This window comes from Ostrinia nubilalis, chromosome 16 (assembly GCF_963855985.1).
Source record: "Ostrinia nubilalis chromosome 16, ilOstNubi1.1, whole genome shotgun sequence".
Taxonomy (NCBI): Eukaryota; Metazoa; Arthropoda; class Insecta; order Lepidoptera; family Crambidae; genus Ostrinia; species Ostrinia nubilalis.
In genome coordinates this window covers 12,927,576-12,954,318 of record NC_087103.1, presented here as the reverse complement: position 1 = coordinate 12,954,318, position 26,743 = coordinate 12,927,576, and the positions used below count along the sequence as shown (strand labels likewise).

Genomic DNA, 26,743 nt, shown 5'->3' with positions numbered 1-26,743 from the left:
AGATATGACAGCAACAATAATCTTAGCTAAAAATCTAAGTTTAAAAATTCACTTTGTCAATCTATTTTTATTTTTAGATCATATCTCTCATTGTCTTTATACTCGTAACATTAAGGTTTTTAAGATGTTTATATTTTCTATTACTTTAAAATATGTTTTTAAGCATAAAATTTTGCACTCGAAAAATCCACGAGCGATCAAGACGTTCAAGAGCGTTGTTGAGTGTAATATAGCAATTTAAGTAGCGTCCCTAAATCTTAAAACATAAACACAAAAACGATGAGTAAACCTTTAGACAAAGTCAAAGTCGCACTTTGATTGCCTTTGGGTTGCCGTAGAACTAAATCTCTATCTTCTTAGGTTGTTATTCCATAGGTGGTTTTACCATCGAGAGTAACTTGCATATTTTGCCTCTGAGTTGAAGTGTTTTGAAACTGGACTGATGTCCTGTCACTTGGGTCGTCTACAGAGCCAACACAGCGTAAGATTAGTCGCACGTGTTCCGTTCAGTCTTGCAGGCTTTGTTAGAACTAAATGTGGCTATTCTTTTACTGTATACGTTCCTTAATATTTTATTTGTTTTATTTCTTACTAACGGCAATTAGATTACATTTACATTTTATTTTATTTATTAGCCTTCAATTGTTTTTTTCTGTATCTGTCCAGCTCCAGTTCTTGATCAGAGTCGATCAAGTGTTTGCGTCGTTTTGATTCTTTATTTCATATTCTTAGGGCTAACTTCACTTTAGGTATCATTCATGCGGGATTTCTTTGCCATTAAACGCAGTCTTTCCTTTCGTTTCCCTGCTGTTGCACCCGACTATAGTTTGTATTAGCGCTCTTTGGTTTCCAAATTTTACATTAGGGTGAACCATCTTTGCGAAATCACCATCATTTCTACGTACAAACAAAATTTTGTTATACTCGTAGATGACCTACACTGAACTGTCCCACCAAACTCATTGACAGAGGGGCACCACCAGCGTTCAACTATGAAGTTTCCAACATGGCAAAAATCGGAACCAGCGATCCGGTTTAGACGATGGCGCCCCCCTGTCAATGTCACGGATGGGATAGTTCTGTGTAGCGCCGTGGAAAGTAGCAACTAGGTAGCTTTTCTAAAGAAATATTTCCCCTCTCTCTCTCTCCTGCTCTCTCTCCTAACTTAATCCACCAACCCACGATCGCACAGCGTAAGATTAGAAGCACGTGCGTCGCTCTCATTCACGCAGCCATGATTTATCGGAGCCAGGCTGTTGTGACGCAACATGATGTATCATTCGCGAATGGTTTCTTGCCGATACGCAATCAATTAGGTGTACGACAAGTGTGTAAGCTTGATGTAGTCAGGTGTCGTGTTCAGGATTTAACTTTGGGATAGAACTATTAATGGTCATGGTCAATGATGAAAGCGAGGAATAAAAAGTTTCAGTATTATATCTGAATAAAAAATTTATAAATACGCAATAGGGCTTTGATAATGAGAGGAATAAGAGCTTTCCTGGTACTTTAAATAACATTCTATGGATGATTTATAATAAGCAATAGTATACAGGTTTAAAGATATTGGCCATAGCTTTTGAAATTGTAACTTATTAGTAAATGTAGACACTCAAAACCCACCGCTCTGCCTAGTGAGTGTGTAAGTGATTGATAAAATTGAGCCAATCTATCCCACAGTTGGGCTAAGATCTAGCCTATGCAGTCGGAAGTACACGTACATAATCTTTAATTTGATTTGCTGTTGAAATGCTTGGTTAGCACATGATCTTGATGAATCAGATACAACTGAAATTCGAGTTTATTCATTTCCTATAACTCAGTATTTTTATTGGCCTACTTTTTATTGGATCCCGTTTTACTCCCTTAGGGGTGGAGTTTCGTAACATCCTTTCTTAGCGGGTTCCTACATCATAACATCTACCTACATGCCAAATTTTAGCCCGATCCGTCCAGTGGTTTGGGTTGTGCGTTGATAGATCACTATGTCAGTCAGTCAATCAGTTACGATTTAGAGCTTTAATTGACAAAAGTTTCCTGCATTCAATGTATAAAAGGAAACAAAAAATCCTTACTAAATCGATCCCTGACAGGAATATTAAACCACTACATCCAGTCCAGTTGATTTATAACTGTTTGTAGCCATGACCGCAGCATGCTTTTGCACCGACACTATGCAATATAGACTGTCCATTTATCACTGTTATTGTAACACTGTTATGTGCCAAAGGCAAATCAAGTTACGCTGTATCTTATACATATAGTTGTAATAGGTGTTATATTGCAACAAAAATGTAAAGTCTGATGTGCTGACTGTGTCTATTTTTATTTCATGATCGAGTAAAAATCTTTGATTTCAATCTAATATTTAATTAATAATAAAATATTAGATAAATATTAAATAATTCAATTAATACGGATCGCGCACTCGATGCTCCAGTCAGCCTGTGACCACGGCCGGTGCAACTCGGTCGAAACGTCAGGCAAATACAGGTAATACCTATTTCAAAGTTGCGTTAAAACCTGTTTAAATGAATGTAATCTATTTTTTTGCAAACTTTTGTGGATGACTGAAGCAGTTGAATCTGTGTTTAGCTCGATTATTAACAAATATTGTCAAAGTTGAATCTAGCTCGGAATGTTAACATGACAACATTAAATTAATTATCTTAAAAAGACGCAAAAATGTTTGTAACTGAGAAGTGATTTTGGTTTAAATTTTCTAATCAAAACAACAATTTTATACATGTAGTTATAGGCAGGACCTGTATAATTTTTATTAGATACATAAAGTAAGGTATTGAATCTCAGTTTTATTTACAAACTTAGATGAAAGTCGAATCATTCGACTATAATTCTTGTTATATTCAAGCGCATCTAACGTGAGCTTCGACGAATAGTTTAGGTGCGCTTGAAAATGGATCATTTTGCGGAATACCTCAGTTTTCTCACCCCACACCATGATTTATGGTTTGTAGCAGCCATGACGGTTCGGGACGGACGTTCGTGCAATAAACGCTTGACTCGTGAAATCTGTCCGTTTGTCACCGCTGTTTTGGTCCAATGACTGGAAATTCCTTTTGATGTGGCCATTGGGAACCGTTCTTCGAATGGTATTGGTCAGAGGAACTTATATACGACTGCTGATTTTCATTAGAACACCGATGGACAGGTCGGCATAGTGTAATTACCTATTGTATCTACTTCAGCTTTAGTAAACTTTCTTGGAAACTTTACTGTTTTAAAATTATATTTTTTTAATGGTACCTACATTATGTCCTTTTCTTACGTCTGGTAAATTAATAATTGTCCTCCTGCATAGGAGACTAAAATGACCTAAATATGATGAAGGAACAATAAGTGACCAAAGAGCAGAACTATAAAATGAAGTCGCCTTGATACCCAAAAATGTCATAATTAAACTTGGAAACAAAAGGCAAATACTTTTCCCCTTATGCATATTATTATTAGGAATCGAACCCAGAAACTCTCCTGATAGCTCTCTAACCTCTAGGACAGAATAAAGGAGCGTAGGATATATGTAGTTAGTGCAATTAGTTCGCAGCCGGAGTTGTCGGACGTCGCCCCGCAAATTGCATTGTTGCGCCGCTTGCACCGCTTATGATTTAGAATATTCAAATTAGTGTTCTATGCAACGAGTAATACGAGTTACATTGTCAAATTTTAGTTCACTATAATGATATCAATTGCTTATCCTGAAACTATGTGGTACTACCACAGAATAATAATAAGTACTACGTACAGAAGTTTTACTTCGCGAAGGTATTTAAAAAAATGTATGCTCAATGTCATTAACAATATTATGGTGTAATTTAGCTTGTCTCAAGAGTCAAGCACCATTTTGTTGACAAACGTCAGTGATCGGCACTGCGCAAAAGCTATAGGGCTGACTTCGGTAAAATGACGTGACGTGGGGTGCCAAACTGCAGAAAATGGCGGAGAAAATACATGATTCAGCATGAATTATCATGAATAATATTAACTACTTATTTGCCTCTCAGTGTCTTCAGGCAACTTGAAAAAGTACATTCTGTGTTTTTATTATTATTTAGGCAGTTAAATACTGCACAGTATTTAGTAGATACACCATTTTCTTTATTTTTTTCCATCATACACAAGAATACGCGTGCGTGAGTCAATGCTCGCTCGTATGTGAGGCCTTGTCGAATAGTAATCCTGTAGGGGGCCATCGTGCGTGTTTTGTTTTCGATGTAAACTCGCGGAGATGAACAGGCCTGGTACTACCTAGTCAAAATATTTAAGGATTGAAAAACTTCCGATTTTACAAGTAAAAAAGGTTTAGAGCTTTAAAAGTTCCAAACAAAAAAAGTGATACAACTATGCTCGTAGGTACCTTGATAACTTCCATTAGTCATTTTGTCAAATCAAATCAAATTGTCAACAGTGTGTGCTTATCAAATCCATGAATCTTTGCCCATCGCTCTCATTTTACCGTTTGATTAATAATATTTAAATTCTTTGTTATTTAGAATAGCTGAAGGAACCAAATCAATAACAATCGTCTTTTCAAGCTTTCTAACTTCCAAAAATAGAAAGTACCCTTCAAGATATGCCTTGGTCATTTTGTCCATAATAACAACTAACTCCACGCCTTGCCCATCAGTGGTATTCCAGCAACTTGTTAATTAACCGCTCATAGCCGATGCAATTTGCAGCGAATGTCCGAACTTCGCCGGAGTATGTACGAATTAATTGTTCTAACTACTGATGCTGTGCTCAATATAACTTGAGTGTTACTGGGTGTTTCAAATTTGACACCAACGTCTTGGGTTAAGTTTGGTTTTGTGACAAGTTTCAGGGTAGGTAAAAAATAGTCGGCCGGTCTTCAACAGGTAGTTATTTAAAGGTTAATGAAGGCACTTAGCAATACCGATCACTCGTGTGTTTGTCTAAGAAAGTACTTACTTCAAATCTTGTACGACACGATACCCATCGACCTTACGATGGCCTTACGATGCGTCTTGGGCAGATCTACCTCCGGTGTCAGTGTGACGTACCTACCTACCTACTAATTGTAGGACAATCTGTATAACATTTTTAATAAAAAGTTTTGGGACATGAGATGGGAATTTTATTGAAAATCTGTTGCATTCCCAATTCTCTCAACTGGATGAACACATCAATTTTAAAAACCAAGGAGTTTCTTTTCAACATTCCTTGAAATGCCAAGGCTATTCACACCCTGTATAATATTAAAGTAGGACTAAAGGTAACTTACTTGTTGTACAGCACTATATCAGGTAGCCAGATGTGTTCAGATGGCACATACAACTCCTTGACCCCTCCATACTCCAACGGGTCCCATTTGAACTTGTGGTCCTCCCATTCCTGTTAACAAATATTCAATTTTGTTTCCAATAAAAGTGGTTTTAATAAAGGCATGTTTTATAAATAGAAGCTTTGATGACTGATTGCCGATTGGAAAATGTATGTTAATGTTAAAAATAATGATTGATCTCCGAAAATAATTTGAAAACGACATTAATTAATCGATAAAAACACTTTAGGTGTTCAAGGTGCATAGAGTTTCCTATGCGGTTGTAATAAGTGTTATTTTGCAATAAATGTACAGTTTAGTGTGTTGATGACTGAATGATTTGTACTTACATGCTCAAGCCATACGTTCGTGGTCAAAATCTGGTCCTTTAGATTCTGTAACAAGATAAAACCAAAAGTCAGGAAACTTACTGTACATCTATTTATCTGTGCCCTACTATTTTCTTTAATTTTATTTACTTTTAGTTTTGTCGACGTTCAAATAAACCAATTTATTATTCAAATACTTGTACCTACTATTGTTTAATTCGTTCAGTGTATAGTATACGAGTAGTTATCTAATTTCGTTGACATAGCCCGACGGATTAGCAAGCTGAAGTGGCAATGGGCAGGGCACATAGTACGCAGAACTGACGGCCGATGGGGCAGCAAGGTTCTGGAATGGAGGCCGCCGGAAAACGCAGCGTGGGACGTCCACCTACAAGGTGGACCGACGACATCGTAAAGGTAGCAGGGAAGCGCTGGACGCAGGCCGCTACCAATCGATCAACGTGGAAAGCTTTGGGGGAGGCCTATGTTCAGCAGTGGACGTCCTATGGCTGAAATGATGATCTAATTTCATTTCAGAAAATATCCAATCTTAGGCTGAATTACACCATCTTACTTTAACTTTGACAAATGTCAAAAATCTGTCAAACTCCATACAAAAAGCACCGGTTATCGTCATAATTACCGTTAAAGTTGGGTGGTGCAACTCAGCTTAGTGATAAATCCTCCTTAGTGATAAATTACGTTTATCAAACTTGTTTCGTATCTTCAGACCTTGACACAAAACTTATAAGGATTAACACACTATATTTCAACAGTGTTCGGAGCTCGTTGTTATTGCTGGCATGACCCGAACACTAAAAGGGGCACGATGATTTTCGCGAGAGATAAAGTTTAATCACGCACTTCTCCCTCGCTAAACTTGCCCCACTTCATCGGAATCCCCTTTTTCCTTATAGTTTAAGACCTATTTACACCTTTTATGTTTGATAAAGAAATAAAGAAGCTATAGAAATTCTGAAAGTGTTATGTGTCCGATCTAGGAGCGTAGGGTGGGGTAATTAGTAATTGCTTGGTACTAAATCAACATTTTTTCAAATTATTTTATTGACAAACATTTAAAGTGGTTTAAAATTGGTCTACTTTGAAATTACGCTGTTAGTTTCGCAAAGTTTGGACAGTGGACATGAAGAAGATATATCAAGGTAACGTCAAGGCTTGAAAGGGTTGCAGGATTTTTAATATTTCCCTTCTCTTTCTGTTCATCAATCTTATGAATATCTTTCTTTGGCTGTATGAGCACAAGATATTTTGAAATATCTACACACAGAGGAACAAATTACAGAAGGGACATAAAACCTCCTCCTCTTTTGAAGTTGGTTAAAAAAAAACAAAGGCTATTGTTTAGTCAGATGACCGTTGCTTCCATTCCCTACCAGTCAAAGTTAGCCAGATAAAACTTCATTATTTCAGCCATAGGACATCCACTGCTAAACATAATAGGCCTCCCCCAATGATTTCCATAATGACCGGTTGGTAGCGGCCTGTATCCAGCGCCTTCCTGCTACCTTTGTGAGGTCGTCGGCCCACTATGTAGTAGTAGATAAGACTGACGCCTGTTTTCACAAACGATGCTTGCTTGAATGAAGCAGCAACGCTATGCAAAGTCGAACGCACAACGGCACTGTAATTGGTTCGTTTGTGACAGTCTGCCACTCAACTAATTGTCTATGAATAGGTTTTGGGGATTCTGTGGGACCACGCGCACTATGAGACCTCAAAGTAATGTATACGGGCGTTTGATCCGTCCTATGTTTGCACACCTTGTGAAGCATGGCCTTAACAGGCCACGTTCATGGCGTAACCGTCAACTGGCAATTGGTCCCTTCATCCAACCGGGAAGAGCAACGGTGTGAACACCGCTTTATAGCCGAACAATCGATTCGGTCTTGGCACCGCTCCAGAGATGGCCCATCAAAACGGATGTACGGACAGCAAGCTAAACATTGTGGCGTCTATGCAGTCGTGATAAGAGCGATTTTAAAACGAAACTGCTGATCTGTTGACTGTATTAGTATCTATGGCGGAAGCTCGAAGGAATATCAAGTCTTGTACCTTAGATTTTAGTCGACTTATGCCCGTTTTCACCATAAATCCCTAATTTTTAAGTGACCCCTATGGTAACACATAACAGGAATTTTGTTTTCATAGGGGTCACTTAAGAATTAGGGATTGATGGAAAACGGGCATTAGTCGGCCGTTTGGTGTAGTGGTTCGGAACGGACTACTATGCCAAGGGGTTCCGGGTTCGATTCCCGGCCGGGCAGAAATTGAAATGATGAATTTTAATTACTGTGACGGGTCTGGGTGTTACTATGTATAATATCTATGTATTTACAAAAAAAACAAAAATAATTTAAGTATGTTTATTTCCGTAGTGTAGTACACATAGTTTTCTTTTATGCATAACAAGGCAGGTATTTGACCACAATCGCACCTGATGTTAAGTGGGATGCAGTCTAGGATAATACATATCTGCCCTGTAAGTGTTTATTCACTCTCGCCTTGAAGAGGCCCGGATTATAGTTTTCGGGAAAGACAGCAGCAGTACAAGCTTTGCTTAGTTTGGGACTAAGAAGCGTATTGTAAAATGTCCAAGGATATTTATTATCATTATTTATTTTGAGATGGGTTTTGTTCGAGTGTAAAGTATCGTGGTGTAAAGCATTTTATTCGAGTTATGATATAATGCTACCGTGTTTCCGCTTCCCAGTTAGCTTGGTTGCCAAGATCCTGTCCCTCGCTAGTGGTATTGGCAGTGGTACCAATTAATGAGCGCAAATTCGTTCCTGTACAAAAAAACCCCTTTAGATTTCCTGCTTTTTTCAAACGGCTATATTAATTGGATCTACATTGATTCGTTGATTATTCGATTCTGATGACATATATGGCCAGTCTACTGTCTCTTATTTGCGAAATATTTATACTATACTAGCGTCCGCCCGTGACTTCATACGCGTGGATCCCGTTTTACCTCGTTAGGGGTTGAATTTTGCAAAATCCCATCTTAGACAGCACCTACATTCTAAAAGGAACTCCCAGGCATAATTTGAAACTCATAACACTTGTAGTTTCTGAGATTTCGTGATGAGTGAGTTAACCAGTGACCTTTTGCTTTTATAGATATTTTTTTAGATTCATTATCATTACCTTCTATTTGTCAGAGCTCACTATTGCATCTCACATAGACCTCACATAGAATACAATTGCGTTACATGATTACGTACATTCGTTTGAATGTAGCCAAATGCGTTTCACATTGTTGCTCTCGCCAGCGCATATCCGCTACGAAATGCTACGCGTATTCGTAGCGTGAATTGCTACGAATATTCGTAGTCCGTCGTGCTACGAATAATCGTAGTGCGTCATACGCGGCGTGAGCTGCGTTGGAATAGAAGGACTGAAGAGAATAATTGCATACTGCATATATTAGGTACATGCTCTTAGTTTTGGTTACAATGTTTATTATTATTTTGTGTACCAGATAGGGTTTCTACCTCGACGACATTTTAATTTAAGACAGAGTCGTAGAGGCAAAAATATTGCAGCTTTTATAACTATTTTAGTTTTAGACAGTGTCTATTAGAGACAAAAAATTGCAGCTTTGTTAAAAATCTTGTAAAGCTTATTAGAATTTTATTGTGGTTTCCTACTTCTTGCCTTAACAGTAGTTTTAGATCATTAGGGTATGACTTGTGTAATATACTAAGTTGTATAAAAAAATTAGTAAGTACTCGTAGTGATTACCATAAGTTTTATGGACATATTTTATAGAGACAGTTCTCTGGATATATACTTCTTTAGGAATTGATCAATAATTTCTCACTCACGAAGCGTTCCGCTAATTTTAAATAAACTTGTGTGGCAGTCCGTAATCGCTTCAGTCAAGTGGGATTGACTATAAATGATATTCGTCAAAATTAAGCCAATTTTAATAATGACTATTTAAGATTACAATTCTAAGTTTATAGCATAACGATTGTGTCGAAGTACTTGTAAATTCTAGATACTAAAACACTAAACTAAAACACACTTTCTTACCTATCAAATAACTTACGATTACCATCTGTCTCAAAGTAACAACTTACCAAACTTTCCCACCTTACATCAGGTTTGAAAGACTATCAAACTTGTACGAGCTACCAACTTCCACATAAGCAATTCGTCTACCACCACATAATTGACACGCGTTTTAACATTGTTAATTAGAAATTTCAATATTAAGCCGCATATTAGATAAGTTTTGAAGCGAGGCATGCCTGGGACTGACGGGTAGTTGTGTTGAGGAATTGTGTTGTTAGTAGAGTTGTAGTTCACACCATGACGCCATGATTAAACTCTTTTTGATAGCTATGGTATTTTTATTGCGGGTCCAATGACAGTTTAACTTTCCCCCGGGACAAACTTGACCTTCATTGGTTGGGTATTTGTGGCGGTCAAGCTGTAGATCCTGGCTACACAGGAGTTGCAGTGGTGGGAACGAGAGGTGGGAATAGTCCCGTTAGCTATGGTATTTTATTGGGTTCTATTAATCATTGTAATAAAGCAACAAGTGTAGGTTTATTATTATGGGATAAGCTCACGGTTTTTATATGACTTACTTAATAGGTATACTTTATAGGTATTGATTTGAATCTACGATATCCAAGCGAAAATTACGACATTAGTGATTTTTAATTTTAATTTAGATATTTAATTTTTTACTTTCGTCAGAGGTTAAAAAGTAGCTCAGAGGTGGAATTGTGTAAAACAATCGTAATCATTTGACAATAAATAACGTATGATAAAATCCGTTAAACAAAGCGTTTGAAAGAATAATCGTACGTTATGAACTGGCAAATGATAACGATTGCTTTACACAATTCCACCTCTGATCCACTCGTGTGGACTTTGGTTAGTCTTTTCTATTTTCTTATAATTTGGATATTATTATGAACTTGGCTTATTTTGTAAAATTATTAGAATATTATGACCCTACTGGGAATCAAACCCAATATATTTTTAGAGTCAAGAGAGTTCAATTCTCCAACCATTAGATTACGTAGGCGTCCATGACCCGTTAGTAAGGCGATAAATAATTTGATTTTCTTTCAATATCAAGATTGTTTCGCTGTCTTAAACTGCATAATTTGCACTACTTAATCGAACAGTTTAACGAAAGTTTTCAAAGCTTTACTGTCTATGGGCACTAAGTCTAAAATTTTGTAGCAATCCAGTCTCAAGTGATCCGTCTGTAACTAGGTATTTTATGAGAAGCCCACGACAGTGGTTAACATTTTATTGGTGACGTTTCGACAAGACGTGTCCTGTTTACTGGAGGAATTGGGCTGGTACAGGCTGCATATCAAGTTTAACACTAAAGGCTCTTGTGTAGTGGCATTAGGTGCTATCTGTCGACTGTACTTGTGCTTGCTTTATTTGGACTTGTGTTCGTAGTGATGGCTGATAGGGTGTGATAACAATACAACGTGATATGTGGACTTTTCTTGATTGAACTCTGTATCTCTTAAAATTAGCTATCTCCTTGACATTAAATCAATTATATATTTATTACATTATAGCAATTATTGACAATTAAATTGACAAATTTTAACTCAAGAGTAAGATAACTATTTAATGACATTGTTTGCAGTCGTACAAACATGGCCATAAAAAAGTTATCTTGTTCTCACAAACTAATTAAAAATTAAATATCTATAATACTCTAGCTGTGACTTGCTTACCCGACAACCTTCATACCGTATGATCATCAGAAATAGAGTAGGATTCTAATGGTGAAAGATTTTTTTAAATCGATGCTGTAGTTCCTAAGCCCACTCAACACAAACAAGCAATCAAATATTTCCTCTTTGTATTCAAATCAAACAATACAGAAGTAACATCGCCAATAAAATTCAACAATGCTTTACACAACGCACGGGGTCCCCTAAAAATAAACCACCATAACAATTAATGGCACTCATTCCACCGAAACCAGGCACAATATAAAGAAATATCCTCGTCCCAAAAAGGACTGTACTAAAAGCGATATAAAACTTAGTGGAACAGTCTCCACGAACCCCGAAACAGCTAACGTGGCAAAATGCATAGCAATTAAGGACCCAGGGCGGATTGTAAACGTCAATTTCGTTTCAATTAAGCACCCTTTACAGCTAAGTCGTTAGCGAGTAGGTTATGCGCAAATAAAATTTAGTATGACGCAGGCTTACTTGCTTTAAATTTTTGAAGAGCACTTGAAGAATGCTGTAAAGGAGTGGTATTGCGTGGGGTCGCCGAACTTTGAATGCGGCGTTGCGGTAAAACTGGATTTTTTATTTTGGTATATTAGGTCTCAGTGATATCTAACATTTTGTTCAGGAATAAGATTATTCTTTAGTAAAATCTGGGAGTGATGTCGCTTTGAACACACTATCTTTGTATCCCATAGTTAATACTAGCGGTCGCCCGCGACTTCGTACGCGTGAACCCCGTTTTACCCCCTTAGTGGTGGAGTTTCCTAAAATCCGTTCTTAGCGGATTCCTACACCATATAAGGAACCTACATGCCCAATTTTGTGAGTGTTATAGTTTCTGAGATTTCGTGATTAATCAGTGGGTGATATTTCGCTTTTATTATGTAGATTCTAGCTTTAAAAACGCTAAGATGAAGCGATAAACATTTCCAGTTAATTTTGAACTCGCAAGTTTTGTACCTACGCGTCTTGAGACTAATTCTAAGCAACGTAGCTTTACTTTGCATACGGCCGTAGATAGCTTCAGCAATAAAAATTCTTCGCTTTCACCAGTTTGTTATCCCATAATTTTAAAAACACTAAGGCTAGATTGCACCATCTTACTTTAACTCTGACAAACTCCATACAAAAAGCACCGGTTATCGTCATAGTTACCGTTAAAGTTAGGTGGTGCAACTCAGCCTAAGATGAAACAATTAAATCTCCAAAACCCAAAGTTTTGTGCCTACACGTCTTGAGACTATAGTCGCTAAGCAACGACCGTACATAGCTGTAGCACTAAAAATTCGTCGCTTTGAGCACACCAGCTTTGTATCCCATAGTTGACATTCCTCGCGCGACGGCGACACAGCCGCGGAATTCGCTGCGTAAGTTTTAACGCAATTTGAATGCTAATACAACCCTCTGTCTTGTTAGTCTTTGTTTTAATTTTTGATGAGCTAACAGTTTGTTCGGACTGTGATGAGAATTGTCATCTAATTAGAGAGGTCTGTAAACAGCGGCAAATTTTTTTGGTGCACCTGCGAGTTATCTAGGTGTTATTTTCTATGAAATAAGATAATCCTCTATTATTGAGCAGTTTAAACAATATAAGTTACTGAATGCGAAATTATTCAAAATATTCTATATTATAATGAGTATGTGTCATCATAGAGGATGTGTAATAACGTAAATTTTTATCCTGCCGTATGGTCGGGTATCGGACTGCAACGCCAGTTACAGTTATAAGTTATAACAGTTCCAATAGCAGTTGGTTGTAACAGTCAGCCCTATCGCATCGGCACAGTACCGATCACTGACATAAAGTCAAACGAAACGGTGCCCGACTCGGAGTCCAGCAGCAGAATTACACCATATTTTTGTAGGTATCTATGACGGCATTTTTAAGACCTTCCTTTCTTTCTGTACGTTGTCATCACCATCATCATCATTATCGTAGGACGTTCAAGGTGGACCGACGACCTCATAAAGGTAGCAGGAAAGCGCTGGATGCAGGCCGCCACAAACTGTACACATAATCAATATTATTCTGTGATCACCATCATCTTTATTTTTAGCTAATGGCATTCATAATAATCTTATTCAAAGTGTATTTGTGTTATCTCATCACAAAGGCGTCCACAAAGATAATTTTCATTGTGCCAAAGACATAGCACGAGCTTCTAGTGCCAGCTAGCTACTAGTCCATGGGTTTCCAAAGTGTGCACCGCGGCGCCCTGGCGCTCCGTAGACATTTCATACTGTAGTTTACTGTTTCATACAGATGTTTCAATTTTTATTCCTATTTAACTAACCATACTACTGATACTATTATCAACTATCATTATAGGTGCCTATTTCTTTCTACAGTATCTTTTTCAAAGGGTAGGGCATCGTAGGTGTGTCGTAGTACGCAGAACTGACGGCCGATGGGGCAGCAAGGTTCTGGAGTGAAGGCCACGTACTGGAAAGCGCAGCGTAGGACGCCCATCCACAAGGACCGACGACTGACGACCTCATAAATGTAGCAGGAAGGCTCTGGATGTAGGCCGCTACCAACCGGACATTGTGAAAATTATTGGGGGAGGCCTATGTTCAGCAGTGGTCAGATGGAGCAGCTAATATGATGATGATGATGATGAGGGCGTCGCGTCGTAACAAAATACAAAATTGGTAACTGCACCGCGGGATGAAAAAGATTGGGAACCCCTGACTAGTCCATAGTCGCTACCGTGCAATCACGAAACTAATTACCAATTTTAATTAACATTCCCCGATTTAATTTTCGCTGACCCATTAGAAGTTATTCCATTTTGTGATAATGCACACTCTGGTAGTTTTGTGGCGAATTTGGAATATGAGATACGAAGTTAAATAAGCATTTCGACACAATTATCTTTTAGATGGGATTAATTTAGTGTAAACAGTATGGCAGTTGATTATTATTTGACACTATTTACCAAAAAAATTAATAAATAAAAAGATAACTTTTCTAAAAGATGCTGATTTAATATTTTATGTACCTACTCGTATCATTCAGATCTTTAAAACTAACTTGTAATTTGTTTTTAATCAGTTTTAAATGATTTTAAGATGCATAAAATTGATAAAAAGTCAATTAGGTAACAAAATAGTCACGTTATCGACTACAAGTTATTACCATAACAACAATGTTAACACCATTGTTGTGTTCCGGCAGTTAGAGGTAAGATAGCCAGTTCCTCCGTGGTTAAAAGGATTCCGGGTGAAGCTCGCTTCCACCTTCGGCCTGATCGTCACTTACCATCAGGTGAGATACAGGCCAAGAGCTTTCTCGTTGTGGATAAAAAAAAAAAGATTTATCAGTTGCAGTTTATTAAAAATTAGGGCAATTGTTTGATAGTACACTAAAATTGTACATGACAATAAATTGTACCCTATTTTTTACTATTTTGTCTCACAGAAAGATACGTGCAGAAAAAGCTAAATAAAAACCTGGTAAAGCTGCTTATTTGTCACTTGCCTAAAATATCGCCACTCTATTTCTCCTAAACCAGTATACTTGTAACAAAATTAGCGACTTTACAAAAACTCCAGTACTCATTCTTCACAAGAACCCAAGAGTGCCTCTTTAGTAAGGACTCCTTATTCTCTGAGGAGGGATAAGTCGGCGGGTGTTTAAGATACCTATTTATCTTGGATTTGGGAAGGACAAAACATCCTTATGTATTGTTTTGGCAGAATGAGTTTGACAGTGCTTTACGAGGTCTATGTGATGTATGAGTACTAGACTTTTAGTTCGATTAGTTCGAATCTAAGGAGTGATGTTGTTTTTCGATGTTTTACCTTACATGATAGAAAGTCTTATTGATAAGTGTGGATGGCAGTTGGCTTGTGATTTTGAATCTAAATGGAAAAACTATTAGCACTATTTTGTGGGAAAAATATGTGATTTTGAAGTAGTAGAGCAGCTGATAGTTGTGTACGTACATTCTCAGTAGATTTTCATTGCATAATGTAAGTACCGGTGTAAGAAATACCAGTGTGCCTACCATGAGTTTACGTTACGTGAGCTCGCTAGCGAATACGTCAAAAAATTCTACTCTAGAGGCGCTGCACAATATGTCATACATTTAAATGTCATTTTTTTACGCAGTCGCTAGCGAGCACACCTAACGTAAACTCATGGTAGGCACACTGATCTACCTTAGCTGTTAACTCTAAGTCTCTCTTAGCCTAGGCGCAAACCACCGACTTTTAGTAATTGGCCTATAGTTTGGCCGGGCTGTTAATCAATATGGACAAATTAATGTATGAAAGTGCGCACACTACACCGATTTGGTATCGGGCGATTCCTCATACAAATTAGAATTGGGCCCAATTATTGGCCAACAACACATAGGATAACTTTTGAATTGTATAAATAATATAACATAGGTACGGAAATAATAATATGTTTTTAAATTATCATTTGCATAACCTATTGTCTTTTTAACGTAACTTATACTCTATGGTAATAAAGTGCAGCTGTACTGATGATATCACCCTCATCCTGCTGTAATTACAAGTCATCATCGTAATTTTTATTGTTCTCATATAATCACCTTTATTGGTTTACCTACAATAAAAGAAAAAGTGTGATTCATGTAACATAAAATATAGAGTAGCGCTACTTCGTGAAACGAATAAAGCCGATCATGATCGGGTCTAATTGTCTGTCTCACTCACTAGAGACGCCTTCTTACCACCATTACTTAGACCGTCGTAGAGTGATAGAGACAACGGTTCAGCTGCTATAAGGAAAACAGTTTTCCAACTGAAATTTAAGAAAGTACCGTAAAAAAATTCCACAATTTTTTTAAAATAATGTTATTAACATAAATGTCGGAAATGTTAAAATTTTATTAAGAAATGACTTGTAATTTAGTTACTTGATACCCTTCCAAGTGTAAATATTAATTTGCAAGTCAAATACATATGAAAATGCATGCATAATCAATTTTACGTTCATCTTGTAACACGTATTCCTTTATATTAAGTAAAAGAAAAGCTCTATAAATGGAGTCAAATTATTTCAAAACTTTTTCAGCAAGGCTCAAGGGTTACAATTAACCAGCTCAATAAATAAAATATAATTTATATCTAGCCATCGATGGATTTGGTTAAAGAGCAATTCCTGAACCAATAAGTAGTTTTCTAGCTATGCTTTTTTTTTCTATTATTTTTATACACACCATTAAATTAATTCACTCAAGGAGTAACAGCAGGTAGTGTTATTTTGCTTGGTACCACTTTATGCTCTGTGCTATGTTTTTCAAGTAAATATTCAAATTTTTTTTTAAATATTATTTTTATGGACAATATTCACAGTCATCGTCTAAAAGAAACAGGTAGTAAATCTGCGAAGGTACTTACCAAATCAATCAGTTGGGAGAGCCTCAGACCCAGTTTGACGAGCACAGTGTTATTGTTTTTATCAACCGGCCGGATCAGTCTATTGTAGTTGCTCAATAAATCGTCGTACAGCCTTTTGGCATCAGGATTCGCGTAACACACGGAAAAAATAAACAAAAACACTACGAAAATCCGCAACATCGCTGGAAAGCACTACAGTTTCGTTGCGAAATGAGGTTAGGTTTTCTTTCAGCGATTTACCGCGCGAAAGTTTTGTTTTTTAGTCAATAAAACGTCATCGTACTTTTTTTATTATGTGCCAGCATTAAACGTAAACAAAAGAGGTTTTTCGATCGCAATTTTGACAGCTACGCCCGAGAGACTGCAGCGATGGTGGCGCCTCTACCGATACTAGCGGGAAAACGCAGCAAATCCAAGCCCAGTGCGCCGACTCAGAAGGAATTATTATTGGTGGCACCAATGAAATATTTCCCGATGTATGCGCTGTTACGGATAACGAGCTTCATTGATATTTACAATCATGGTAATCGTAAATTCCGCTGTGATTTCAGTATATAATTGCAACCGTTTCTCATTTCATAATCTTTGCATGCCTGCGCACGTGACGCCATGTTTTACTGTGTTGTTTCGGAAAGCAGTGTACAATTTATGACGTTTTTATGTTTATGCTATGAATATTTTATTACGGTACCCAGAAAATAACTTATTTATTTGTAATATTGTAACTTTCGAACATATTTTTTTTATTTGGATATTAGGTACTCGTAATCCATGAATTTTCTATGTGTCTAATTCTAATGGAGTACAAAATACGTACTTCCATAAGACTCAATGTATTACATGAAAACAAATCTCTCTATTTTTTATTTGACGCAAAGGCATCGAAGTATCATGCCTTAAAATATTAGGCAACGAATTTTTTGTCGTGGACTACATTATTTACGTGCCAATGTGTTGGATCGATGCTTAGAGCGCACGCGCGCTGGCCCATTCATGGCTTTAGCGCGTGTTTAGTTCGCACCGAACGCCAACAGATGGCGTTAGGTGTACGCCAATTAATATCGCTTCACGGTTAAATGGAGAGGCGAGAGGGCTCGACTTGTCGTTTTTGTAGCATTTAGTGATCTGTGATTGCTTGCAGCTTTTATAAGTTTTTTGCTGAGTCAAGTTAGTTTTTGGGTTGCAATTTAAATTCATTTTGCTTAGGTAAAAGTGTACATCCAATTGAATTGATTTCTAGTTTGCTTAGGCAGCAGCTTTTTTTCCTGAAAAATGTTAAAGAGAAACAGAACTTTACAGAACTCTCTATACCTTTAAAATCCTTGACTCTAAATGATTTTCTGTAATTATCACAACACGCAATAGACACAATAAATTTTTACACACCTACAATTCTTCAGTTCACCTTGACTTGATACGTACCGTCTGTACTACCGAGGTTAATTTTAATGGCAAACTTAAACTCTATTTCGACCAAAGTATAATCCTCTTTGTCATCAAACGACTTCTGATAACCTAGGTAACTTCTGATGACCTCGGTAACGGCAGTTATCTTATAAGAAAATAGCGTAATTCCACCAAGAATGCTCGCAGTCACCGTTTCAAGTAATGGCCCATTTACACAGAGCCGTGACGTGGACACCTGTAGCCCATATTTCTAATCCGGTCCCGCCCACAAGGAAAAACAGTTCCCTGGAAATGTGACGATATGTTGTGGCTAATGTATTTACATTTTCATTAGAGAACACGTATTGTACTGGTAAGCCCGAAATTTGCCGGTTGAAAGCTGTTGCTTTAGTTCCAAGGCCTTTTAGAGTATTTATAAATATTATAAAATGTGGATGGGTCAAATATCCAATTAAAATTCCTAATTAGTACTTTTCAGAGCACTTTGTGACGTGTCACAATACAGCTTTCCATCTGATTCTCTAATGGACTCACATTCGTATTCACAAACATTACTATGAGGTCTCACAGTGCGCGTGGACGCACAGGGTGATACACGAACCAATCACAGAGCTCTATTCAACGCTGTGCGTTCGATTTGCTGCTTCACCTAAGCAAGCATCGTTTGTAAATACGGGCGTTAGACTTTGTTTACCTTTATACATTGATAGTTTAGTTTACTGACAATTCATAAGTGTGTTAGGTGATTAACGAGTGTAGAATTTCAGAACATTTTTTTTTCTCTCTCTCTACAAACTGTGTCAGCATGCAATGGCCTTATACACGAAGGACCACATAAAACACTGATACGCCATCATAATAAATACCGCGGGTAATTCTAAAATCTTAAACGTGTTGCGCGCGTCGAACTCTGAATGATTGATGACACGCATGACGCGCGTCAGAGCCGTCAGAGCCGTCAGAGGCGTCAGAGCCGTTTCATTTTCCCCATGTCACTGGGAGAGCGCGTTCACACGAGGACGCTTCGTGTTTTTTGAGGAACTGTCTGTATCAACCGTTTTTTTACAGCGACAATGCGTTTTTTATGTCCGCGTTCACACGCATCACGAATTGTGAAATATGACGGATAAAGTCTTAAATCAAGTATTGTATTTTAAAAATCACGTTCGATAAAGTTGGATATGAAGTAGGTATCCCAAATATGACATTGACAGGAAGGAGATATTATCAATACTCAACTGATTTTTGCCACTTGACGTTTTAGAATCGTTGGACTATACTATCAATACTGGGTTACTGGTGGGCACAAGGTGGACCGACGACATCATAAAGGTAGCAGGAAGGCGCTGGACGCAGGCCTCTACCAACCGGGCAGCATGGAAAGCATTGGGGGAGGGCTATGTTCAGCAGTGGACGTCCTATGGCTGAGATGATGATGATGATGATGATGACGACTGGGTTATTAGTTCTGATTTTTGCAACTTGACGTTTCAGAATCGTTGAATTATAAAAACACGAATGAAATGTTTTTTTAGATATAAAATATTTTGACGAATCGTGAATAAACACGATTCTGTACATACAATGTTAACGTTCCGTCATGACGTATCGTCTTTTTTGACGGATCCCGTGTGAATGCATTCGTAGTCTGTTGTGAAGTCTGTTAATACATCGCATTAAAGATTGAGACGTGGCTCACTGGCTCCAGATATTCGAACTTTTGTGAAATTGAGATCGATGCTGTCAGTTTTCATTCGGATAAATTAGTATAGATTAGATTTGCCGTTTCGTGTCGAAGAAAGCCTTTCGTAATTAGGTAATTTGAAAGAAAATTTCTTTTTTTTCATAATTTTTTATATCAACTGAGAAATGATAAGATTGCCATTTCCCCTATGAATCCTTCCTTTAGATTATTTTGCGGCAAAAAGTTATACACTTTTCATTGATATTAACTCTCAATTTAAACCAAAGTAAATCAAAATCTACTGCATATTCTAGAAGCAATAACGAAACTAACAAACAAAGGTAGGAAAGTAACTATCAAAATTTATTTTTCTTTGTAATTCTGTATATTATGAGGTTTAACAGAAGCTACTCATGTTTTAAAACATTTTTTTCATAAACTTCCAAAATTCATTGGTTGACTTCAACTATATTAATAAACCCATTCTAATAATTGTGTATCTTTTAGTAATAAAAGAAAGAAACTAATGTATTGAGGAAATTATCCTTGTTACTCGTTAAAAATCGTAGCTATTTCATTCTAAAAGCGTTGCTGGCATTGCAAATTGAATACCCAGACCTATACCTACTCCAGCTTCAAAAACGAGGTAACTACGCTGAAGGCTGTATGTCCTAATAGTTTGTTTACCTTGTTAGGGCGCGATCGCCCCACACATTTGGCAAGCCCGCCTCAAAGGTACTGCCAACGACTGCATTGCGGAGAGCATGCCTCTCCGCTTGAATTATGTAGGAACGGCACGTCAAGCTTCACACGGAGCTTTAAGCGGTTGTGATAAATGCCATTTTTCAACAAAAGTATTGGTGACTGTACTGTACACGACAAGAATACGTTTGGGGCTAAAGAATTGGAATTCGGGTAGGTTAGGCACTGAAAAACAGATACGGTGCCTTGTTGCCGACCAAGAAAGGTCAGTGTGTTAGGTAGGTACGGAAATTATTCCAGTGTAACGGCAGTCATACAATTTATGATTAGATTGTCAAAGCCTTTTTAGAATATTACGATCCATCAACAGATCCTAAAGTTACTCGATAACATCAAGCAATATTGAGTCTGCAGTAAAGATACTTATGCCCGTTTTCACCATTAATCCCTAATTTTGACCCCTATGGTAACAAATAACAGGAATTTTGTTTACATAGGGGTCACTTAAAAATTAGGGATTGATGGTGAAAACGGGCATTAGACTCGTGTTACAAAGTGAAAATTCAATTCAAACACAGGATTTTCAGCCCTAGGTATATTTTCCGGAAAATTTTCGCTATAATTAAAAATTTGATTGTCATCCCATTATTCGCTTCTCTTAGGACTTGGAAGTCAATTCTTACCTAGTCTCAAACCTATTTCCTACTGATTATTTTCTTGCGGGTCCAATAATAGCTAAACATGTTTTATTGGCAATCAAGTTTTCATCATCATCATTTCAGCCATAGGACGTCCACTGCTGAACATAGGCCTCCCCCAATGACTTCCACATCGCACAGTTGGTAGCGGCCTGCATCCAGCGCCTTCTTGCTACCTTTATCAGTTTCAGTAATCAAGTTTTAGGTACCTAAATTTTCTGGTTACCGAACTTTTAATAGCCCCTCTATGAGATGAGAATAGTAACTTTTACACAAAAGTCGCAACTTAGTACTCCAGATCCAGAGCTGAGCAAATTGAATTGTGGTAAGTAAGTAACGGTAATAAGGTCTAAAATCCCGCATTACTTTTTGGACTATTTAAACTAATAAGTTCAAGACGCCTGTCGCAGTCGTCCTACGTTTTGTTTCTGTAATGAACTGTTTAACGAACTACATTCTTTGTCTAGAGAAAAGCGGCTTTATTTTAAAGCAAGTTGTAGTCTCGAACAGCTTAGAATCCTTATCTGATGGCAAACAACTTTGATAGTATTTGCAAGTCAAAAGGAAGCGGAGATTGATCAGTCATTTTACCTTGTTTTTTTAATAACTAGGTATTTCAAGTACAAATTGATTAAAATAATACCTAGGGAAACAGTATTAAACCCTATCTTAGTTGTGATTAATTAGTAAGAAGAAAGAAACTTTCTATGAAATTAATTCTAAAAACAACACATTAATTTACAAAGTTTTATGTGATAGTGAAAGCTAATGTAACTATTTGGCAATAAAAAAAAACCAAACGCTAAAGATAAATAAATAAAATCATGTCTTATAAATGATATGACAACAAAACTGAATCTTTAACATAAAAAAATACTGTCTGTCTGTTCCGGCTCATCTCCTAAAAGCCTGGATACTTTTCCCAGTAGGTAACTTACTAAGGCTGAGTTGCACCACCTAATTTTGACCGTAACTTTAACGATAACCGGTGTTTTTTGTATGGAGTTTGACATATTTTTGACGTTTGTCAAAGTTAAAGTAAGATGGTGCAACCCAGCCTAAGACTGCTCCTTACACACAAGTAACTGGAATTTCCAGAACATAACATTATGACATAAAAGTAGCTCTTCCCTGTACTTCAATTCAATTCTCACCCACTTACATGCATATTAACGCATTCCACACCATATCAATCTTGCACAAAGAAAATTCAAAAACTCACAGAGAAATGCACTTGACTTGAATGTAGCGTATGAAAATTTAACGAATCGCATTCTCAGTTGGTTGAAACGGCTTTAGTGTAGACAAAGATAATTTGTATAATTCAGAAATATGGGCGACCGACGCACAGCTACCGTCTTGGGAGCTCACTTTCCGAGTTTGTGTTATTACTGTTTCGACTTGGCTTTTTCTTGGCTCTAGGAGTTGGCTTTACATTCTGCAAATCAGTGGAATGGAAATAAGTAAACAGTTTTTTAATTGCTACTTTTTTACGCCCGTATTCACAAATGATGCTTGCCAGCAAATGGAACGCACAGCGTTTAATAGAGCTCTGTGATTGGTTCGTGTGTCACCCTGTGCGTCCACGCGCACTGTGAGACCTCATAGTAATGTTTGTGAATACAAGCGTTAGAGTAGAATATTACATGGAACTAAAAAGGGCGAGTGTTTTAATTGCCACATAGAAAGTCCGCCTTTTGTACAATCAATTAATTTGGTGTGCAATAAATAAAAAAAACTGCGTATTTCGGTTAATCCAAATACCGAATTAAGTACGCAAAGTTTTTTGTTACAAGAATAATTCGATTTCTTGAGGATTAATTCAAGTGAAATCTTATAATTGAAATCAGAGTTATAGACAGAATCATGATCCCCAATGCTGGGGCTTATTACAAAAGTTAAACGGGTGTTGAACACGTGTTTAACGTCTGATTAAGTTTTTTTAAAAATACCACATAGGTATTTTTTAACTTAATTCAAATACACAAAAGTAGATTAATGTTTTTTTTTTAATTCACAACGAGGAAGCTCTTGGCCTGTATCTCACCTGATGGTAAGTGACGATCAGGCCGAAGGTGGTATTTGTCTTGTAATATTTGTTTTCATCTATACTTATAATAAATCTGTAGAGAGGTCAATTCTGTACATGAAATATATTTTCAAAATAACTATCAGGGGGTGATTAGTGATCGATACTGATGCCAAAAATGCAATCAGTAAAATTTTTGTCTGTCTGTCTGTCTGTCTGTCTGTCTGTCTGTCTGTCTGTCTGTCTGTCTGTATGTTCCTTATAGAAACAAAAACTACTCGACGGATTTTGACGAAACTTGGTACAATTATTCTTCATACTCCTGGGCAGGTTATAGGATACTTAGGAATTCCCACGGGAACGGGAATTAGCGGGAAAAACCTTTTGTATGAAAAATCTAAACCGCTTAAGTTAGACGCTTGAAATTTGGCATGCAGGTACCTTAGTAAACTTAAAGCTTAGTTACAACAGGATATTGCAAAATTCCCACGGGAACGGGAGTTAGCGGGAAAAAACATTTGTATGAAAAATCTAAACCGCTTAAGTTAGACTCTTGAAATTTGGCATGCAGGTACCTTAGTAAACTTAAAGCTTAGTTACAACAGGATATTGCAAAATTCCTACGGGAACGGGAGTTAGTGGGAAAAAACATTTGTATGAAAAAATCTAAACCGCGTAAGATACACCCTTGAAATTTGGCATGCAGGTACCTTAGTAAACTTAAAGCTTAGTTACAACAGGATATTGTAAAATTCCCACGGGAACGGGAGTTAGCGGGAAAAAACATTTGTATGTAAAAATCTAAACCGCGTAAGATAGACTCTTGAAATTTGGCATGCAGGTACCTTAGTAAACTTAAAGCTTAGTTACAACAGGATATTGCAAAATTTCTACGGGAACGGGAGTTATCGGGAAAAAACATTTGTATGAAAAAATCTAAACCGCGTAAGATAGACGCTTGAAATTTGGCATGCAGGTACCTTAGTAAACTTAAAGCTTAGTTACAACAGGATATTGCAAAATTCCCACGGGAACGGGAGTTAGCGGGAAAAAAATGTATGAAAAAATCTAAACCGCGTAAGATAGATGAAGGGCGGGTAAAACGAGATCCACGCGTACGAAGTCGCGGGCGGCCGCTAGTTCTTAAATAAATATAAGCACATTGTTCATTTCCTCCCTATGTACTGAAACTCTCAGCGCTTTTATTTAGCCTTTACTGAACTGTGATTTAATTTAATACAGCTTCCAATTTTTCGTAAATAAGTCAATCAAATATTATCATATTCATTGCACGTAAACCTTCCCGGTATCAAGGAGGTGCAATCCTGCAAAACAGTATCGATATAACTTCTTCCTCCATATCTCTCACCCATTGACTCAATCACAAGGTGAGCGAAAGAGAGGGATACGTCGAATTTGGTGTACAGAGTAGACCCCATGTTGCATTTTCGTTAACGTGCCGGCGAATGTGTCGGTAATTTCATTTGAGGTTGAATTTTCCCAGGTAAATGGAATTAAAAAGTTGAGGGCCGTGGTGAATAACTTACAAATGCCGTTTAAACCAACTGTGACACACTGTTGTGATGTCATCGAATAAAATAGTTATTTAGGATGTAAATGTTGGCGAGCGATGATTCGAATAAAATAAAGAGATGTAGTTGAAGTGAGTGGGCTACGGGGGCAGGTGGTAGATCCCAGTAGGGTCAAATGTTAGTCTTTATTATATGAGCACAAGCCATCGTATCAGAGAGCCCTCTTTAGATACAAAGTCCCTAATACGTCTTTATAATCATTTGTAATTAGTACATCATATTTTCCTGTGGTATATACAGGGTTATTTGAAAAGCACCAATAACCTCGCAGTACTAAATACCTGACTTACCCAAATACCTGATTTAAAAAATTACCCTGTACTTAAAGGTACATATAAAATTAGCGATACTCCATGAATACCTATTCTGACAGTCATTTGTTTTTATGTTAAATCATCGAATGTGTTACTAGCTACATAAATATTAAGCGTTTATGCCTGTAATCTTGATTGGGATTATTATATTAATTCGCCCTTCCATAACCTGTAGATATTGGCAGGCGCCCAACCAACACAGAGATTTGGCAGATGGACGGACGATAGCAGCGCCATCTTCATTTGCCAGCGCCTTAATTAGCCGTTGAAGTAATTACTAGTGTAGCTTTATTATAATAGAGCAGCGTAAATTTTCTTTCAAGGAAAAGTCTGCTAAGTTCCTGGCCTGTTTTTAACCGACTTCAACAGATGAGGTTCCCAATTCGGGTGGCATATTTTAGGACTAGTAAGGTAGAGAGTGAGGTTGAATTCGATGAAGGACAAAATTGACATGGGTATTTAAAGTATTGTGTCGTTTGGTACAAATTTTTCAGACTTTAAAATGTTTATTTGAATTCTGAGGAAAGAGCAGTCCACGACAACTTAGTTTATAGACGAGTGTTCCTTATAATTTTTCGATGCAAAGTTAAAATGTCTCATAAATGATTGACTTCTTCTTAGGCATATACATAAATTGGTTTCAAATGATCTGCACTATAATCCCTTACTTATAAGGATATTCACTACATTACACTTCATCATCATCATCATTTCAGCCACAGGACGTTTATTGCTGAACATAGGCTTTCCCAATGATTTCCACGCCACCCGGTTGGTAGCGGCCTGCACCCAGCGCCTTCCTGCTACATCCACGATTGCAAGTCACTCTGTATACATTTTAAGGATTCTGGTTTAAATGATATGAATCAAATAGAAGCTTCTGACACTGATATCATAATAATATTGTTTCATTGTCTACCTGTCCGTGTGTCACCATACGTTGCATTATCTTGATTGTTAATAATTCACGTGTCATTATAATCAAGCTCTCAATCCGGTTATGTTTAATTTAATCACTCTTTTGAGCTCATAAAGAGATGTAATGAAGAGTGACGTACAGCTTGTATAGTGTATTACTAAAAGTGAGGTATTAAATTAACAATGTTTTTAGTTAATGATTCTACGAGTATGTAATGCGATTATAAACCTATTAATTAACAGTTACAATAGTTAAATACCTACGTATTGATAATGTTTATGTCATTTACCTACTTACTTTGCCTGCCGTATGTATTTTGGTCTGTCACGGGAAACCTTGAGCAGTAAAATCTATAAATCTAAAATGTACCTACCTACTTCATTAAGTTTTAAACGCACAAACATAAAGCTTCACATTAACATTTAATTGAGCCATGATGTGATATCACCCTTAACAACAAAATATGTCACTGTTAGAGTAGGCGCACACCGTTGATTTTTCGTCGGCCGATAGTTTAGTCGGGCAGTTGATCAGTATGGGCATGTATGGGAGTGCGTACGCCGATGTGATTTGGCCGATTCTTCATACAAATTAAAATCGGGCACAACTATCGGCCAACTAAAAATCAACGGTGTGCGCCTACTCTT

The 26,743-nt window shown here is 37.2% G+C and overlaps 1 protein-coding gene across 1 annotated transcript in view; it reads right to left on the bottom strand.

Moving 5' to 3' along the window:
* The window catches only part of LOC135079445 (acetylcholine receptor subunit alpha-like 2), a 33,576-nt gene extending 16,473 nt beyond the window's left edge, over nucleotides 1-17,103 (bottom strand). The window contains exons 1-3 of the mRNA XM_063974108.1: nucleotides 16,752-17,103; nucleotides 5,650-5,694; nucleotides 5,261-5,370 (exon numbers count right to left, since the gene is read on the bottom strand). Coding sequence (XP_063830178.1) covers nucleotides 5,261-5,370; nucleotides 5,650-5,694; nucleotides 16,752-16,931 — 335 coding nt within the window. The 5' untranslated portion in view covers nucleotides 16,932-17,103. The remainder of the gene's footprint in view (nucleotides 1-5,260; nucleotides 5,371-5,649; nucleotides 5,695-16,751) is intronic.
* Nucleotides 17,104-26,743: the final 9,640 nt, after the last annotated feature.